The sequence below is a fragment of the Idiotropiscis lumnitzeri genome, chromosome 5, assembly GCF_059441095.1.
Source record: "Idiotropiscis lumnitzeri isolate Australia: NSW breed Sydney's pygmy pipehorse chromosome 5, RoL_Ilum_1.0, whole genome shotgun sequence".
Classification (NCBI taxonomy): Eukaryota; Metazoa; Chordata; class Actinopteri; order Syngnathiformes; family Syngnathidae; genus Idiotropiscis; species Idiotropiscis lumnitzeri.
Genome location: NC_142395.1, coordinates 10,684,428 through 10,705,735, shown reverse-complemented (window position 1 = coordinate 10,705,735; position 21,308 = coordinate 10,684,428). Strand labels below are relative to the sequence as shown.

General features: G+C 40.3%; 1 protein-coding gene across 3 annotated transcripts in view; it reads right to left on the bottom strand.

Annotated features, from left to right (window-relative positions):
* tspan4a (tetraspanin 4a) overlaps positions 1-21,308 on the bottom strand; it is a 111,116-nt gene that overhangs the window by 10,858 nt on the left and 78,950 nt on the right. For all 3 annotated transcript variants that reach the window (XM_088297046.1, XM_088297043.1, XM_088297045.1), the window contains 2 exons: positions 17,864-17,938; positions 1,612-1,713 (listed from right to left, as the gene is read on the bottom strand). In XM_088297046.1, the coding sequence (XP_088153172.1) occupies positions 1,612-1,713; positions 17,864-17,938 (177 nt within the window). The remainder of the gene's footprint in view (positions 1-1,611; positions 1,714-17,863; positions 17,939-21,308) is intronic.

Genomic DNA, 21,308 nt, shown 5'->3' with positions numbered 1-21,308 from the left:
CCGGAAAAGTGGTGCAAATGCAGTCAAAATCTTTCTTGGATGAACACAATGTCATGGATGTTTTTGCACAAGCTTTTATAGGTTAAACTTAAAAACAAAAAATGAAAATATCTCAAAAACCTAACATTCTAGAAAACAGTAAATCTATTTTTAAAATCAGTGTCAAAATGCTGCTTAGGGACACCTTTCAACCCTTGCTGTGGACTAGTGTTATTTTTATAATAGATTAAACTGACTATTTTTTTTCCATAAATTGATTCGGATTCAGTTGCTGGTTTGGTCCATAAAGAGAGAAAGAGGGAACGATTTTGATCATTGTTTTCCGAAGCAAAAGCAGATTTTCATTATTTATTTATTTATTTTTCGTTCTAACACAAAAGATAATCGTTCTGCTTTCGTGAAGGACGACAAAAATTTGAGAATATCTACTTTTGTGAAGCTAAAATGAGATACTTTCTCTTTAAATAATGGTGGCAAACGATTAAGGGACAGGCCAAGTTGTCGTTTAATATGACGATCGATTAATTGTCGATTAATTGAAACCCTCTCATCTTTCCATATATCCCGCCAATTGTTTCTCATCTTGTGCTCGGAGATGCTTAACTATTCAGTGAGTTAATACTATTCAGGGTGAACTCTGCTCCAGGGAGATCTTCCTTATTATCTATTCAGTGACTCAGCATGTATGAAGGAGGCTTGGTGGGGAGAGAACTGTGGCAGAACATGAGCTGTCTTTTTAATAGACTTTAACTCAGCTAGACTCCTTTTTTATGGGGCTTCTTTACTTACATACACACACATTAACAAACATACACAAATGGTACGACGATGATCCGGCAAGAAATGCATTAATATCTGAACATGTACAATGTCAAACTGCTCCCGTTAAGACAGACTTGTCCCACGCCATCAGCCTGCATGCGGCGAAAACTGCACATTAACGCCCACACAGGCTGACACACATTATTGCATATTTTATTTACCGTTGTCAGCGTTGAGAGCTTTGATCATATGCAAACACGCAAATGCTGTGCCGCTTAGCGCAGACACATACGCAGGCCTGACGTGTCATCATGTCCTAATGGAACAAAACTGCTCTCCGCAACGCTCAGACGTATATGTGAAAATAAATCCAAAGAGCCCAGGAGTCTCCGATATGTCATTTGATGTCTCCTGAAGGCATTCACATGCCGCACTATCATCTACACGCATCCTCCCCCACCTCGCCGCGTTATTCAAAAATCACAGATTGCTTCTTCTTTTCCGTTTAAATTTAAACAAATATTCGGGTAAAGCACATCAAAGTGAAAGCTGGGAACAAAGATTACCTCTCAGAGAGGATGATCCATTTATCTGTCAGCTTTTTAAAGTTGGGAAACTCGGAGTGTGGCAGAGATATTTGAGCTGTATTTCTTTGCTGCAGATTTTTTATTTTTTTTTTGCGTTGCTAAGTAATATCAACAGGACATTAAAGCGACACATTCTGTTAACTTTCAAAATGATTGCAGTCCGAGACCTCCAAATGACTGAGAGAAAGCAAGACGTCTTAAGAACCATTTTGCTTTATAAATCAAATTCTGTAGCAACCCGCTGCAGGTCATTGTGTCTTACATCAGTTTGAACTATCATCCAGGCGTTGGTCAGACCCACGTTGCCCTCTGTGCCAAAAAGCTGTAGGCCCTTCTTCAAATCCCTCTGGGCGTAGTGGTCGATCTGAGAAAAACAGGAGGGGAAATAAACAACTTGGTTTTACTTCATCCGACGCTGCAATTTAATGGATTTATTTGACTACCTGCAAATACACAGCTGGCAAGGTGACATCAACAACAAACAGACATTCAAATAAAACAATTCAACATCATCCAAAGCTGCTCAGGATGCTTGAAAGTTTAGATAATGTTGCTTACTTTATAAATGGTTGATTTTAAGTAATTCATTCAACCCCACCGCCTCCCATCCCAAAAGAAAAAAAAATGTTGCCTCACTGAATACAGTCGATCGGGTACAAAGGATGAAATAATACAATTGAAATGTGCATTAACCAAATTTCAAAACACATGTGCGATATTTTCAAAATATTTGTACTTAAACAGATCAACTTCCATTGTTAATTTCCGCAATTAAAGTGTTTTTTTTTTTCTGTTCTCTCATGCTTTAAAAATTAGTGCTCATCTAATTGACCCCTGCTTTTCGGGGGGTTGCAATTTGTTTCTGTTAAAGCCATAATAACACCCTTATATCTGTAAACACTGCAACCTTGAGAATCTATGTCAGAGATGGGCAATATAATTGTCAGAGGCTGGCACAATTTTTCATCAGTGCTTAACCAAATGTCAGACAAAAATGCTATTTTAAATATGGACAAAAATGACCATACATGCAAAATACGTGCTCTTAATAGGTTTTATTTTTTAACCATAAATTCCTCAATAAATGTATAATAGATCCACTGTCCGAAGTCATTTTGCATGCACAAACATTAGCATTCAAAGATGGCACTAAATTGTTGAACAAAAAAAAAAACAAATATCAAGTGCAAAAACTTTTTCACAAATAACAACTCACTCAAAATGTAACTATTACTTAGGTACTATGTTTTTTCTGCATATTTCAAATCCGACCAAAAAATATTTGGCCCACATTTGCAGTATAGGACAGTATGAAAGTCAGTGTAAGCGCAACTAAGACATGTCTGCCATCTAGTGGTGATTGGTGATATTTCAACTTGAACTACAGCACATTTACAATTCGGCACCAGCTGATTTGCATATTCACGGCTCTCCACCCCACCTTTTATTTACAATTTGTTTTTCATAGTTTGTATTTTTACATTTCCCCCCCAGATTTCTTACACATTTCTGACGCTTTTTTTTTGCATGGAAAAAATAAGAAAAAAAAGAAGAAAATTAATCAAGGGTATAAATAAGCAACTTCTGTTGGCAGTGGAACTGTTAAAACTGACCTTTGACAAAAATATATGACAACAAATTAATATTAATTGTTTATCTGACACTTTTTGACCCAGAGGAAAAGTTTACTCATTGAAAGTTCTGGTTACCATAGCAACCAGCTGAGCCCGAGGACACTCATTTCCATGGCACTGTGATTTGTACATGGTAGAGAGGTGAAGTGAACCACAGTTAATAACAGCTGCACCGGGGATTTGAGAATAGATGATAGGTGACAAAAAAAAAAAAAAGAAAAGAAAACGCATGTGGGTGGTGTTGCTCTTTGACAGTTTGTTACAAGAAATTCCACTGAAAAACAAATCTCTAAAACATATTCCCTCCGTTTTGTATTTTTATGTGGTTGGTAGGGAAGTCAGTCGAGCATATTGATCTAAAATCTTCTCCGAGGCATTAAATTACACTCAGAAGAGGTGAAGGGCATCTGCAGCCTTCATATTGTCTTCGTGACTATCAAATTGTAAAAAGACATTTCATCATTCACATATTTGTCAAGGCAAGGTGGAATAAATTTACTGCACAACAATATGAAGCACTGCACAACCATTCTGCCCCCCCCAAAACATTTTTTACTAATTCTATTGGCAGATTACTTGACTAAAATATCTTGTCTTTTATTGATTTTTTTTTTTTTTTTTTCGTCAGCCACTCACAGGTCACAAAGACGACATACGACGATTCACAATCATATCCACACTAAGGGCAAGTCAAACATGCATGTTGCTGGAGTACCAGCAGATGACCCAAGCAAACGTAAAATGGAAAATATAAACACCTGTACTGGTATTTTTTTTAATTATTAAAAAATAAATCCTGGTAATGTAGTTAGAGTATGTTACTAAAACCCAGAAAGTTTTCTGTAATTACTATTTAACGGAAGCAACAAAGGCAGTACGACATGTCAACCATCAAGTGCATTGACTTCTTGACAACAATATTTATCAGGGCTCTCCTTCTTCACGTTTTTTGAAATCTCTTTGCTGCAAATATATACTCTCGCCTTTCTTACTAATAGATGTGTCTTGCATTATGCTGTTTGTGTTAACCTGTCTTCACATACGCCAGACGTGAATCAATACAAGCGGATACGCAGGAATGCTATTCTGACATCCACCCACCGACACAAGTATCTGGGTCACCCTTCTCACCTGGTGGAACAACTTGAGAAAGAGAGGATGGATTTTCAACTATTTCATCAGACTAGTCAATAAAGCTTGAAGACATGCGTGTTGCCACAGGTGCAGCACCTCGACCTGAATGCCACAACTCATTTTCTGCCATGAGGGGAAATTATTCAAATGCTGTTGGGTGGTACCCCAAATTGAGAATAACAATAAAATTGGCAGTTTGCAATCAACGGCACTGAATGATAGTGACCGTGGAGTCGACACAATATACTCACAGGGTTTTATTAAAAATGCAGAAAATTAGTTATTGTGCAAACCATTAATAAAACATCATTTGGCTCAAAGGCTCGGAAGGATGCGGTTGAAAGAGAATTGTGAATGAATGGGTGACACGAAATCTAATTTCTTGCAACCTTAAAGAGCAGTTGTTCTCATTTCTAAATGGAGCCCCAGCTAAATGCTGCTTCCTGACATCACAACAGCAGCTCGTGGCAGACAGCGTGCGTGCTATCGTTGCAATGATGCAAGAATCGAGCCGCTACATGAGATTTAAATAGACTGCAAAATCCTGAAGTTGTGCAAATGACAAAAGAAAGATGCTTCTAAAATGGGTCATTAGGAAAGAGGGACTCCTGTGAAAGTCAGCCAGGCAAGCAACAGCCAGTTTTACTTTTAGCTTCGTATTGACGTTGTCCTCAGGACTTCATTCGCCTTTTAACTACACCAGACGAGTCCAAGATGGCGCATCAATTATTCAAACGGTAAGACTACAAGCAGAGATGTGAGATGAGATGAGATGTATATGGCGCTGCGAGGACAGACACAGATGAGGCTTTAAGAAAGCGATCGAGGAGATAGAACATTGGTGCAGTGAACTACATATAAGGGGGAGAGGCAAAATCAAAGAAATATATTTTGCGGGGCAGACGGATGACTACAGAGGCAGACGAGCACTCACCAACAAATGTGGGACGCTTTTACAAATCCAAATTTGAACATTTGAGAGTTCCATTTTCCTCCAAACATAAATGCATAATAAAATGCAAATTTACACATACAAAATAATAAATTTAAAAAAAGCTATTAATAGCAAAGTAAAACAATCAATTAATATTTTCATCAAAGCCACGAATTTACTGTACATTGCTGTATATTTTGCCTTCAAATTGTATTTATTTCTTTCCAGTTTATTTCTCAGCCAGCGTAGATCCAGTTCTTAATTACAGTGATCATACTGCAGCAATTGTAGGCAGACGAGGTAAAAGAACATTACCCCCCCCACACACACACACATCAAAGGAGAGTCAATAATGACGAGAAAACGCCTCAATTTCCAGGCTCTCTGCAAAGACTGAAGTTGCATTAGCTTCCATGAACGCAGGCAGACAGATAAAGGAAGCGCCAAAACGCGTGATCATTTACACATTACTGCGCTACAATATGCCAGACTGCATTAAAAACAACAACAACCCAAACAATGTTCCTTCTTCTTAAGAGGAACGAGAACGATTTTAACATGATTGATTCATGCCTTAAATTGCTATCTTAATAAATAACAGTCGCTTGAAGCAAAGAAAATCACTCGCCGCTTACTTGATGTGCTTGGAGTGGCCGACTCGTCCGCCTTCCTCACATGTTTGGCGTCCGTGCTTATTGGCAAGCCTTGGGTCATTATATCATTGGTCCAAGGGAAGCAGAGGCCAGATAACCTTCCCCTGACTATAAGCCCATTTGCAGTCAGAGTCAAACTTTTCAAGGGCATTTCATTTGACTGCATTGCACTTTTTTTTTTTTTCATTCTCCCGGCTTGGGGTGTGGGTTTAAATCACTTGGAAGTGTTGCCGTACATTTCAAATAGGAGGAAGCCACTCCAGTAGACAATCCACATATAGCCTTCTACTGCCTGAGGACAGATCAGTCAATACTTGTGAACTTCTACAGCTTCACTAAACTCAGGTAGAAACCTTTTTAAAGCGGGATTTCAAGTCTGCAGAGCTCCTCAAATAATGACCTGGGTCTAAAATAAAAAGCTCGACTAATTCGGTCCAACAGCATGGCAATAACACACATAAATGTCTACTGCGGGCCGCGCTCCCCTTTAAGCAACTCATTTCAGTCATTAGCTGGAGCAAATGAATTACAACGCCTGTGCATTCCCATTCTCTGTTTCTAATCAAAATATGGTTGATACTTGCCGTCCATGAGAGAGGACGATCGCTTGTGTACGGAGGGAAGTGAAGGAGCGGAATCAAGGCTACCTTGCTTGAGCTTCAATTATCTATAATGTAGTCAATTATTCGACTGAAATGTCTGTTAAATTATGTTGGGAATGATATTCATAACCTCATGGGGAAATCATTTCAGTCGGCTTACACCTGATTGCAGGCTGATCTCGGCATAGTGGGCCGAAGCTGAGAATTGAACCCAGAACCTCTCATTGATAGAGGTAGTCGTGATCAACTGTTTTACACCATATAAAAATCATTTTGGTTCTAACTTTATACATTTTCTGTCATGAAAAAAAACTTTAATAACAGCAGCAAAATGTTCATGTATAAACACATGATTTCACAAATTGATGCATACAGTATAACCTATATACACGGAAGGGAAATAAAAATCAGAGACAAAGTCAAAGACGAGATTAGTCCCCCGCTGTTGCTGTCGCAGCAGCCCAGACAATCCTTGAAGGATCTTGTAATATCGCAGATGTTCACCCGGGGCTAACATTTGACAGCACGAGGTCGGAAATATTTTTTCATCTTTTGCCTCAAAACCTTGTTGGGATTTCAAGTGCACGCCTTTCACCCCTCAACTGCTTAATTAAATCCATGCATCAGAAACAGACAGCATAAAAAGAGAGGGGAAAAAAAAATCACATCTTTGCCAGTTCACCCCAATCTGTTATTTTATCAGCTTTCCCACCCACTTCCCCCGAAGGTGCTTGTAAAGCAACACACTAATCTGTGAACATACAAACGAGCACTTTGTGATGTCCTTAAGCAGAAGCACAACAGACATGACATTCCAGATTTTTCTTTTTGACAAAATCATCTCAGAAGATATTTGGAAAAGGAAAGGCAATTGATTGGAAGAAATCTCCCATCAACAAGAAGCTTGACTGTGTCCCAGTTATGGGCTCGATCCTTTCAAGCTGTCTAATGGCCAAAGTTACCCTGACGCCACACAAAAGGAGCCACTCACTTCTGAAAAATAAATCAATTTTCACATGGAGCGTTGTAATTATGTGTTTCCTTTTACTCTTTTGAACAACTAATGACAGTTTGAATTTGCTTTGAAATATTGGGAAGTACTGTTTTTGGATGAAAATGCAGTTGGTTTGCACTTTTCATGTGTTGAAATCTGAAAAAGAAGGTCCCTCTTTGTAAACGACGACAACCTGAAGGGACAACAAAAAGCTAAAAATCTTTATTTTACACCGTGTGGCACCTAAACCTAAAACATCGTTAAAATGTTCAGCATTAACTAAGCTGGACATTTCTCTTTTTGCATTCAATTGAAACGATGACTGGAACTGTGTTTGCGATTCCCCAACATTGTTATCTGCGGCTGTCAAACTGTCACTGCACACTTGTCACATTTATCCAAGTTTCCAGAAATAAATATCTTGTCAGATTATCTCAATTTGTCTCTCGCGTGAACATTCCCTTGATATGTTTAAACTCTACTGACTTGACCAGCCAGCAGTGTTTGTCTAATTTCATTTGGCATTCTATGAGAAATGAAAATTACTCATGCTGGAAATTATTCCGACAGAGTCGCAGGCACGTGATCTCTTTACAAGCCCCAGTGGTCTGACGTCTGTTGCTGCAACAGTAATGATGTGGAAAGAGAGAGCTATCACGCTTGAAATGGAACTTAGCTCGTCTCACGGGTGGGCTGTTTGAAGCTTTACAGATACGGAGCGCCTAGTATCAGCGCACTGTCCACTAATGAATATGTGCCGTTTTCCCTCTCCTCGCCAAATTATTCTACATGTTCAGGCTGGAGTATGGGCGGCATGTTGACAGTTGTTAACATGAGACTCAAGTGAACTCTCAAACTCCTACTGAGGAGGAGCAATGCTTGTCAACAAATTCCACTTGGAGACTTCTATCCTGGTAAGATACATTCCAATCCAAGAGCATTCCACAAAATGAAACCAATGAGTTTATTTGTCTACCTCATATAGCCTTTCAAAAGTATACAGCACAGTGTAGAAATTGTAATTAGCATACGACCCCACTGTGACATCACTTACACAATGGTTTCGACTAAAAGGTTACATCAAGATTTTTCACAGCCGATCAAGGATAATGCATTCGTGTTTCAGCGGCAGTGAGTGTGTGTAATTGCTACAGTTCAAATGTATAAGCGATTACATCAGTGGCACAAGAGAGGGGTCAAGTCCCACAAGTATTTGACCTCTGACACTTACATCATTATCTACAGTGTATTTAAACTTCATGTGCATCAGTGTTTGGAATCTTGCAATAAAAATATATATATATATATTGATGTCTTGCGATATTTTGATTTTACGCAGATATCCTGGATGCTTTATGTCAAGGGAAATATTGTACATTTTAATAAATGTCATTCATCCACTAGCAGCGGCAGGCAACATATTCACAAAATTTTCGGCACCAGTGACCCAAAATGATTTTTTCAAGCCTCGATTTGTTTCGAAGTTCCTCTTTTTTCATTTGTGACTCATAGCTTGATAACGCGACTATTATTTGATCATGCAGCGAGATCATTCCCACCCACAAAGCCCTATTTTATCTGGATTTTATCTGCATCTGGATTTTTATTTTATTTTGCAATTTGGCCATATGCCGTATTTTAGGATGAAAGTCCTGCAAGTCTTGAGGCCCCTGGCCTCTTTCTGTCTTTGCTCGGTTCATTGTTTGAGTTAGCTGTTTCACTCCTCGTTGCTTGGTCACATTTTCCCAGAATCCTGTGTGGTGTCCTTACATATATCCCCAGTTTTGGTTTGTAATTTTGAATCTTGTTCATTTAGTATTTTGATTATACTAAAGTGTCATTATCCTTTTTTTGTTTTTCTAGTTCATTGTATTTTGAGAGCACACTTGCCACGCCACCCTGCTTCCCTGCATTAGGGTCCTTCATCCATACCAATCGTGACAAATAAAAAGTCTGATTATTTTCCTTGGTCAACTCTTCACGGGGCTGTTAAAGTCAGCATTAGTAAGAAGGCATGTGAATTTTTTTTTTTTAACAACACACTATAAAAATATTATTATCAAAACATGGGTATAACCGAAGCCCAGAACAACACCCAACAATTAATAGCAAATACAGAATAAGCTATTTGGTTCTTATTTGGTGCATTTTAGATGGGTGCCATCAGCATTTCTTCCACAAATACACGTTATTATGTAAAACAAAAATGAACAAGCCAATTGCATAACGCATCTATTGGTCAGAAGCAATGTTCAAAGAGAGACATAATACACACAATGACACACATTTCCAAACGTTTTTTTCCATTAAGCTGGACTGAGTGGTCACGTCGATCCAAGTCATTGATATGAAGAAGTACAAAAAGGACCCCCGGCAGTGTCAAACTAAGTTTTCAATCATTTTAAACTACATGGCCATAACTTCTGAGCGCTTGCTTTTTACTGCAGCATTACCTCACCTTGACTTGTCCCAAAGCACACAGACAGCAAATCAAAGCATCCTGCCTCCCTATGACACATCCTGGTAGATGCATGTTCAGAGGAAACAGCTCATGCAGCAGTGACCTCACGGCTAATGTCATGCAGAGGTGAGGGACACAAAATGCGCCAGCAGCACGACGACAGAGACACTTTGATCTCACTGGGATTTGGACAGAAAATTGGTGGAAATAATGTTAGCATGTGTTTCCAATATAGCTTTACTTTTAGACTGTTGGTGCACCGTAACAGGCTTTAAATACATCAATATTGTTATATAACAATCTGATAGACACCTCGGGGTAATTTCTCTGAGCTATGACGCAGGCACATGCAGTGATTGCGATCTTGTATTGATCTGGTCGGTGTCAGTGCTTTCAACTGGTTTCCATCTTCACTCATTGTGCTTTGTTAGGGACATTTGCAATCGCTGCAGGCACTGGCATGCGTGAATAAGCTCAATTGTAAAATAACTGTCAGCAATAAAAATGCATTATTAACCAAGACTGAGGTGAAATGTTTTTCGAGGTATATTTGGAAACCGTTTTTTTTTTTTTTGTGCCGCTTTTCATACTGTGCTTGTTTAGGTTCTCAGTGGGTGACAGCTTCCTCCCAAAGGCCAACAGCATCAAGGGAAGGTTAATTGGAGTCTCTAAAGAGCCTGTCGGATCGCGTGTGAATGGTTGCCAGTGTCTATGTGTTAGCCCTGTGATTGGTTTTTGACCTCTCACCTGTGTCGGCTAGGATCGACTCTTGGATAACTATCCATTCATCCATTATGCGCTTCCTCCACGAGGGTTGATGAGTGTGTGCTGGAGCTCATCCCAGCCGTCATCGGAGGACACCCTGAACTGGTTGCCAGCCAATCGCAGGGCACACGAAGACAAACAATTTCCCGCACTCACAATCACACCTCGAGACAATTTGAAGTTTTCATTCAACCTACCATGCATGTCTTTGGAATTTGGGACGAAACCAAAGTGCCTGGAGAAAATTCACATAGGCACGGGGAGAACATGCAAACTTCCATATTCTCTCTTCCTTCCATTCATGTTTTCTATTGATTGTTTTGATTGTGTTTGCAATTCTACAGCAACATTAACGAAGGATATAATTGATGGATGTGAGAGTTACACTCCCAGAGGCAAGTTGTTGATAAAACTCTTGTAGTTGGAGGTGACGAAAAAAATGTAAATTAGAACGGGAGTCAAACTACTGATATTGACGAAAACCCTCACCCATCAACTTTCAATAGTGCACCACTGAGTCAGCCTTCTTTTATTTACTTTGACACTTCCGAGTCACACTGCTTCCACTGATGTTAACCTCACAAAACTTTCCATCACCCTTAGGAGTCAGCGGAGTGAAACAAATAGTTGCGAAGAAGATCTAGGAGCCGTTTGATGTCGCCTCCAGCTGTGTCATGGAGCCTTTTATCAGGCCTAAAAGCAGGCGAAATAAAGCGGACCGTTGGGTGTGACCATCCCCACTTCCTAAAATGGACTTTATCAACATACACCTACTGCAGCACTCTTTCTTTTGGTAATGGCGTCTGTAAGGCTGAGCAAGTGGCTTTAAATCGCTGGGTTGCTTATCAGGAGTTACCGTGGTGAAGGAGCAGGAGTGCTTAGAAATACGGCTCAAAAGATGAGATAACATGATAGAATCGAGGTTATAAAACTTTAGATTGTGATGCATGAGCTAATGAATATGCCTTTTGTGTGATGGTTGTTCGTTGACGTATTTTGATATATCAGTTGCTATGCAGATGCTATGGTCCTTTTATACTTTGTTCCTTGATTATGTCATACAGAGTCTTATATCTTCAGTGTTTAAGCTCAAGTTACTCGAGAATGTCGTCTGTTCTCTGGAGTTCCTTGGAATTTTCAGAGCTAAAGAATTTTACTTTTCAACTTTTGTGTCAAGTCTGCTTCTGGGTCCAAAATCTTGCTCTTCTCGTGACAATATCTGAGTAAATATATTAATTGCAATTCATTTGAATTTTAGAGATTTCTGGCCAGCACTAGTTCAACAAAAATCAATCAATGAGCTTGAATATCTAATGCCACCAAAATGTATTTTTAATAGGAAACAGATCAGAAAAAACATTGGTAGAGTGAAGTGGAATCAGTAAAATGCTTTGGAGTTGTTCCCTCATGGAAGAGAATAATATACAGGAGGCGTGGGTAAAACTATCGATTCATCACTGCATTGCAATACTTGCCCTCGAATTCAATATTGATTGCGCAAGTCTTCTGAATTGATTCACCTCCAGGCCAGTGGGGGACGCTTTGCATGTCATTCCTGTTGTATGGATGGAAGCTGAAGGAACAAACAACAACATGGCCACAAAAGCAGGTTTCTACTTTTAAATCGGACATTATGGTCATTTTGGATTCCCCTGTAAAATTGCCTGTGAATTGCCGACAGCTCTGCACGCAGACGATGATAGCCTCTGTGCCGCATTCATATGAAAGGACCTTTGAGCGTAAAGTCTCGTGGAAAACGAGCGAGTAAGACGATGGTAGACACACGCAAACCAAGATATACAATATGAACATGAAAGCATCAGAAGTTGCCATCTTGAAGCAGTATACATGTAGCTTATATAGAGGAAAGGCAGACATGACTGAGGGCAGCATGTAGATGTGAAAGAGGACGCTAAAGGCACGCTCCCAGGTGGTACGGTATGGTGAAGTAAATGAACTCGGGGCTTGCCATCATTCCATCTGTTTAATGTCGGTGTAAACAGAGCGTTCAAAGTGAAGTTGCGAGCGATGGATGACAGATGGTGAACACAGCTTTACTAAGACCGGCTGGGTGAGTGAAGAAGTCCAAGAGATTTTACTGACATTTGAGGTCTGCACAGTAAATGTTCTCAATATTAAATTATGTCAAGAAAATAAAGTTTGCAATGGCTGTGAGACGCTCCATGCACCGTGCATTGAGCACTTAATTTGCCAGATGAAGGTGACAGGCAATGATTACGATAATGACAGCATTGGACATCTCTGACCAATCAGAGGGATGCGCTAGCCGGACGTTGCAGAGTTAGCTGACATGTAATCCAAAAGACTCCATGAGTTGGGAGCAAGTCCACTGATTTATTATCCAAGCCGCTTATTGTCACGAGGGTGGCGGTGGTGCTGGAGTTTATCTCAGCTGATTTCGGGCAGTAGGCGGGGTACACCCTGAACGGGTTGCCAGCCAATCGCAGGGAGACAAAGACTAACAACCATCCACGCTCAAAATCATACCTCCGGACAATTTAAAGTGTGAAACTGGACTACCCAGAGAAAACCAGTTGTTCACCGTGCCGCTTGTGAGCAAGTATGAGGGGAAAAAAAATGTCTGAACAAGAGAAAATTTGAGTTTCACTTGAAGGTGGAAGAGCTTTGTGGCACAAACCATCTACTCACTGGTCACTAAATAACAATCTCTGTCTAGAATGAAGACAGTAAAGGAGAGGTAAATCAGGGTAGCTAGATATCAACTTTAACCAACCCAGTTAAAGTAAGCCTTGGCTCATCAATTAATCAATTACAGCATGGGTCACCAACCTTTTTGAAGCTGAGAGAAATTTCTTGGGTGCAGATTATAAAGTTGTCATTTTAACACTACGAGAACTCCGCCCAACAGCGATGATATGCAACTTTTTTTTTCTATAACCCTTGCCAGTGTTGACATTTTTAACTGATCACTTCTACACCCTTCGTATGAAATCACAAATGTTCATCACTGTGGGCACCATGGAGGATGATGACTTTATATTTTCAAAACTGAAGCTCATTAACATTTACCTGTGCTCATCAATGGCTCAAGAGCGCTTAAGTGGCTTGGCGATCATAAGCATCAATTATGATGTTGCACAGCACTTGTCATAAAACGAGCTAAATGATGATTTTGCATCCAGCAAATGCAGACGGTCCTCTGTAAAAGTCACTCCTGCATATTGATTTTAGATTTGTTTATTTATTTAAGTTTGAGGTCATTTTTCTTTCATAATTATTTATTTATACAATAAAATACAACAACCACAGCTCGGGCAGTAACAAAGCACTTTACAAATGATCTAATATAAATTAGCAGGGACGCAAACACATAAACATATATGCAGTAGATACCAGAAGAACACCAGATCAGCGAACGTTAAAGAATGAAAATGTGTCTTCAAACGAGTTTTAAAAGTGGACGGAGAGGGGACTTGCCTAACATTCGATGGGAAGTAATTCCAAAGGGATGGACCGGCAACAGAAAAGGCGCAATCCCCTCTGATGCTGCGCTTCGTCCTCTGCACCTCCACAGCATTTGGTCTGCAGACCGGAGGCCTCGGCCTTCAAGTTTGTGCTGTGCATCAAACCGACGATCTGCCAATCCCCAGACCAAGAAGAGGTTGGAACCTGAACCGTCCTTCACGACGAGACTCCCACTGCTGTATCAGGATTTCCGAACCACCATCGTCCAGGGCTGAAACCAGACCCTGCCACAACCAGGCCGATAACCCCCCTTTTACCTCTATGCAGAGTTGGGAGAGGCTGCCAACTTCCAGATTGTGACCTCATTCCCTTCCCGCTCTGCTACCCATCCGGATCTGCATAACAGACTTGAAAGTGACTACTCAGCAAGCCAGCGATCCTACTTGTCGACTGACCGCCCTCACCCGACCATTTCGGTTTGCCAAGGAAATCCCTCAGCATATCGATCAAGTAGAGAGAGTCCTCCGGCTCACCAGTCTAGTAAAGGCAATGCGTCTACTAACAGAGACTCCAAGCCATCCATAGACATTCACATTGACTTGCTGCGCAATCTGAGCCGTCACTGGAAGGTAGCGGATTTCATTTTCTTCTATGACACCCTTAAGTGAGGGGGTCCTCACTTCAAAACAAATGGTCACGTCCCAGACGAGAACGTGTTTTCCTTTCACTACGTCGGGAATCCTCAATTTGCCATCCTAAGTACACACTCGGAGCTCCCTAGTCACCTTCCAACCCTTCCAAACTCTGCCTCCATGGCCAGAAGCTCACACATTTTATTGTGACGTTGGATCCTGCTACGCTTGAGATAAGTGCACTGATCTAAGATGTGTGAACATGGCTCCACAACGTTTGCATGCTGCGCCTAGTTTGCTCCTTCCACGCGCTAGGAACTCCCTGGTGAGGGTAACACCAGCCCGCAGTCATTTAATTCAGGTTGAATTATTATTTTTATTTTATTAGCACAATGTACTGTGAATAAAGCTCGTCAAATGACAGGTGGTGGTAGAGTCATTTGTACCTATGATACATTTGGGATGTGAAGAAATGAGTTGGGTAGGTTACTAAATGAAATTTCACTTCAGGCCCAAATTGACCAGGGGCGGCCTTCTGGGGGTATGACAAAGGGAAATTAAGAGTTTGGGATGTTTAAGAAGACATTTGGTTTAAAACAATGAAATGTAGAAGAAACTGGTGCTTAAAACATTTTTATTACGTTACATGACATTCTATTCTCGTTTGATGACAGATGTTACGCGAAAGTGAATTTGAATGAATGAATTTGCCTCATGTAACAAGATTCTAACAAGGTACAATGCACTCCCAGCATGGTTGGCGGCACTAAGGAGTGTAAATAGCATTTAAAATGCATGTTTTGCGCGAATTAGATTTTTTCAACCTTTATGTTATTATTTCATTATTTGTGAGTATGCTATTCAGTTTGCTGTTGTGTAATAATGTTAGTTTTGATGAGACACCGTCATCCACAATGGCCTGTGGACAAATGACTTCCATACATCTCGTCATTGCATGAATGTAATTAAATATAAGCTTATTCTGTTGCATACAATAATAAAAGTGGAAATCTTCCTCACTGCCTCGTGAGCGTCACAATACAGTAGCTAAGCACAAATTAATTTCAATTGCTAAATATAGCTGATGGTCTCACAGTGCAGAGGTCGTGGGTTTGATTCTGTCCCCGGCCTTCCTGTGTGGAGTTTGCATGTTCTGCCCGTCCCTGCGTGGGTTTCCTCCGGGTACTCCGGTTTCCTCCCACATTCCAAAAACATGCATGGCTGATTGATTGGACACTCTAAATTGCCCCTAGGTGTGAGTGTGAGTGCCGATAGTTATTTGTCTATATGTGCCCTGTGATTGGCTGGCAACCAATTCAGGGTGTACCCCGCCTACTGCCGGAAGATAGCTGGGATAGGCTCCTGCACCCCCGTGACCCTTGTGAGGACGAGCGGTACAGATAATCGATGGATGGATGGATGCTAAATATAGCCATTGCAGCATTTACTCACTATTTTGTAGCAAATTTTGAAACTTCGGCTGCACAGCCTCTCCGTGCATGGACATTTTTTTTTTTGTATTCATTTATGTATTCATTTTGGCACGGTTCAATACAAGTACGGAATCCCTTTAAAAAGTTAAAGATGGAGGAAGATTATTTTTATGAAAAAGGACAAAAGTGTAAGGACGGAAAGGGTGCCAAGGATGCAGGACAGAATGGCAAAATAGGGTAAAGTGCCCATCTATGCTTATTACCAACTGTATGATAAGAATAAAAAGAATGCCGTTGTTGTCATTGTTCCATGGAGAAAGAAACTGAATACGATAATATAGTAGAATCTGAGGAATACATTTTCCAGTTCAGGAGCCAGACATGATAGGACCAACCCTATAAAGAACTATACTGTCTATCGAGGGAGGCAGCGGAAGGCTCACCGTACAACAGTACATTGTTATTTACCCAAATAGTATATGAAGGCATCTCACACAGGCTTGGCCATGGCTGCTGTCTTTGGAGACATCATGTTTTGCCTCAACACATTAATAATGCAACACGGGTGGTTCAGAATTGCTCGTGATTTATGAACAGTCCCCATAATTCAAAAGCTGTGCAGAAGCTGTGGTCATTATGTGCCTCTAGAGGACAACCACTATCCCACATCCACTGTAACTACTGCTGCTTTCAGGTGATTACAACACCAGCAGAGTTTAGTGAGTTTTTCGAAAAAAACTGAAACAATTCTCCTAATTATTTGCCACTTTACGCATATGTTTGTTAATCTTTTTAAGATTATTAAACATAAAGCACAAATTTTAAAGAACGAACTGAGCTAACATTTTCTTGAGCTTTAATATTTCATTTTAATATCTTACACTGTAAAATCAGTCACTGGAGGTCTAAGACCAATTAGTCTATAATGAAAAGAAACTTACCAGCACTCCCACACACAGCTCATTTGTATTTTATAGCTAATTACTAAGAAAAAAGTAGAACAAAAAAAGAATTGATTTGATAACTGTTGCTTTGCATATTATCTGGGATTCAAATAAAATATCAATGCTATTTGATTATTTCTAATAGCCGGTGTCACCTTTTATCAAAATTGTAGTGCTTGTGACGTGATGTGCCCTCAATCAATTTATCATCACAATATCACAAAAACATAATTACATTTTGGCATTGAACCTCAAGGCAATATTCACCAGTGACATAAGTGATTTGGATACATCAAGCCGGACGGATTACGTGGACGGGCATTCCCCCAGCACCCAGTCATCTCCCACAGTCAATTGGATTGCCAAGATGGTGCATTATAGACAGAACAGATGACATATTCATGGTCAAGTGTGATTGTGGCAATGCCGTGTGAACGGATTTTGTTCATGATAAAATTCTGCACCGGCAGCACATTGCAGCCTCCTGTGTATCAATTATAAATTACACGTCAACATATAAGTACAATAAATTAAATTAAGGTCACTCAAGCAGTTTATCATATCCCATATTAGCAGTCGTGATGCTGACATTTCAGTTCTGATAGTTGCACACTGTTAAACTACACGATATAATGCCGGCTGTGTTATAAAAGACGTATGTACGTATAAGATGTTGTTGTAACGTAGAGCGTGGAATGTTATGTAGCTAATGATCTCCGTCTGTGCACTTCAGTTCGGAGTAGATGTTGGATATTCATCACACGTTTGCGATTAAACAATTCGTTCATTGAAGAAACATCCTGTCCAATTTGCAGCCATGAAAAGAAAATATGACTTCCCGCTAGTGTGAGGTGAAGAAAAGCCAAAGGAAACGACATTACCTTGTCTTGGTAGATGAAGAACAGCATGATGGACAGGATCTCCAGGAAGAAGATGAGAAGAAGAAGGATGAAAAACTGTGGACACACAAAGACAAGTGTGAGGGGACAAGTGTGTCACGTTGCAAACATTGCCGTGGCACGGGAAATATCGCCGGGCGGGATTGCGGGCATCTGTGTTTGAAGAGTGAGCAAAGTTTACATTAAAGAGGAAGAAAAGCAGCCGTGTAATGCAGCCTTGAACCGCAAAGAAAAGAAGAGAAGGCTAAATAGAGTCAAGTCGTCAGCAAAGTATGAGCGAATAAACAAATAATCCGTCCTTGAAATTGAAATGTTTTACTTTATCTCCTTGCCCCTTTGAGTATGTTAAAAAAAAAAAAAAAAAAAAAGCTCTAACCTATTCTACACCAGTTCCTGCCGATAGCGTTCGTTCATATTACAGCAAAGATGAGTCACTTGATGGGTGATACATCTTCTTCCTGCGGGCGCGTGTGACTGCTTGAAACATTTCTGAGCTCATCCATCAACCACTTACTCAAGACGGGCTTCTGAGCAATGCCGGGAGGGGTTAAACATTTCCGAAACGATAAAAAGTTCTAGACGGTCACAGAAAGATGTGATTATCAGATTATAGATGTGAAGGATGGGTTGCTTTTTCTCATGAGGCATCTGTAGAAGCAGAGAGCTTTATTTATTTAAGTCGACTGCCAGCAGACAGATACGTTTACGGATAATATTTTATCATAATAAAAAACATTCTCCCAATTTGTATCAAAGGCATTTGGGGCTTAAAAATATGCAAAAGAATGAAATCTCAAGACTACCAAGGCATTCCGGTACGGAAATCTGCCGTCCACTGTCGGCAAGCTTGGCCTCAGCCGTGGGCCATTGATCCTCTCACAAGATAATGTCACAAAACACACAGCGATAGACATCCCAGAATGGCGACGTACAAAACTGTGGACTAGTCTGAAGTGGCCTTTTATATGATAATGAGCTCTATGAGGAAGGAGATGAAATGTGCAGTCTGGGAAAAGCACACGTCAGATGAGACAGAAGGAGCTCTTTGCTCCTGAGATAGAATGGATAGATTAGATATTGGCAGACGCACAGGGAGGGAGGGGGGGATGGATGGATGGATAGATAGATAGATAGACAGACAGACAGATAGATCCAATCTCCCAGCGTGAATGGTTGTATACTTAATTTTAACGCAATGTGAATCTCTCTTCACGTACTTTCAAGACTGCCAACTGCTAAAGCAAAAGTCATCTTAAACGTTTACAAAAGCTTTAATACAGACACACTTTATTCAAGAACACTGAACCACCATTTCCGTCTGATGTTGTGTTATCATTGTGTGAATGAACAGTTTGATTTCTTTGCAATCCATTAATGTGTGAGTGATTCTTACTTCCGTTCTTTCTGTTAACACCACCCCCCCCCCCCCCGCCCCTCAACCCGGCTGTTCAGGACAAGACAAGCTTTGTATGAGGCAAATGAATAAAAAGTGTATTCTGTTCCTCCTATTCCATTGTTGTTGTCACACAGAAATGAAAAATCTTGTTCTCAACACACTACAATGGGTGTCGTACCATTTTGGGCAATGCTAATAATAGTGGAGAGAATTGATTTCATAATAATGGAAACTATACTGTACAATAACAAATTGTCTAGCTTGGTGGAAAGGGCTCGTTGTGTGCAAATGCCAAAGATGTCAGCGGCAACAACACTGATGGATGTGAAACGGACTGGGCGACACACTGATTGCAGCCCACACTGTGCACAATGCGAGGTCCTTATGAATAAAAGATGTGATTTTTGTAAGGCTTTATTTACCATTTTCCTAAATTGATGTAGTTGGCAAGGGAAAAAAAATCCCATTCTGGATTGCCAGGTGTTTATTTTAGAAAGATAATATGCTCCTCTGTGACTTGGGGAAAATTAAGTCCTAAGGCGTAAATGAAATCTTGCAAAATATTTGCTTGCATAAAATTTATTGATCCCGACAGAGGAGATTTATTGATGATTTGACGAGCTGTACGATATGTGAGCACGCTCTATTGTTTTACTTTGCTGTCCAACACTCAACATGGGTTCTTACCCCGGCACATCATTTGATGATTAACTTAGATAAAAGCAAAGAAAGAAATAGTTTCACCAAGTCTGTCTCTTTTTAAAAACAAACACCCCCCCCCTGTGGTTCCGTGAATATTTCACCCATTAATTTGGTCTTTATAAGAAACGTAACTCATCTTCTTGAGACCACAGTAAGTGGGATCATTTAATAGCAGACTAAATGCATCCTGCTGTTATTGCTGGATATATCACAAGATAGCTATTAAATTACTGGATGTACCTCAAGGAATTGTAAACAGCCGGTTACTCTGATCAAACCGGATTGGATTGCTGAAATTAACTGAAAATTACCAAAATCCATTTTCCATCTCTGTAGAAAGGGTAATAATAATAAAATGAAAAACAGTGAGCCAATTTAGCCTACTGCAGGGGGATTGAATAGTTGCGTCCATTTAGGAATCCTCCTAAATGTCAAACATGAAATGCAACTTTCCACTCACAAATGGCGAGGATAAGAGTACATAGATTATAAGCTTGTTGACCGACCACTTTTAACTGTTGCGCATTGTCAGGCAAGCCTTAAACAGCTATTGGAAAGATTTCAAATCAATACAAGCAGTTACAGTTAAGGGTAACACATTAAATACATCTGTGGTGCGAATTTGTTTTTATTTTTCTAAACCACCCAAATGCAATTGGCATTGGCATGTCTCACTTTGTTACACCAGAAAGGAGCCTGCTCACTAAATGTACTTCCTCTTTCTGCAATTTCAAAAACGTTGAAAGCAAGTTTATCCGCCATTGACTAGGTGGCCTTGCTGACCAAATGACGCATGTCATGTCATAGCCAAAACTGCGACAATGCTGGCACATAATAGCATCAGCAAACCAACATTAGCTTCGGAAAATAATGTTATAAGATTCTGCTAAGTTATGGACGTGGGAGTGGGCGGTGTTTACGTTTGACGATGCCATGTGCCACAACACTATCATGTATTATCGTGGCTTTCTGATGAAATGTTGAATGTGATAATGCTTCGGGCAGAATATTAGTTAAGGCTGTCAGTGTGGTGGTGCCGTGGACATACGTCAAAGTGCCTCATACACATCAGTTGAAATGCCTCCATTGAACGAACACTCTGGGCTCAGCTTTGACGAAGAAGGCAGCCTGTCACTGTCAACACAAGACGAGATGGCTAAAGGAGATCCAGCCCATTGGATTATCCAACTAACGGAAAACCAGGCCCAGCCCATTGGCCCAGCAGTAGTGGAGTGGAATGAGACGGATCTGCCCCTAAAATAAAATAATTTCACCATGGCAAAAATTTGGGGAAATGTTCAGAATTCTTGGTTCTTGGGGTTTTTTGAT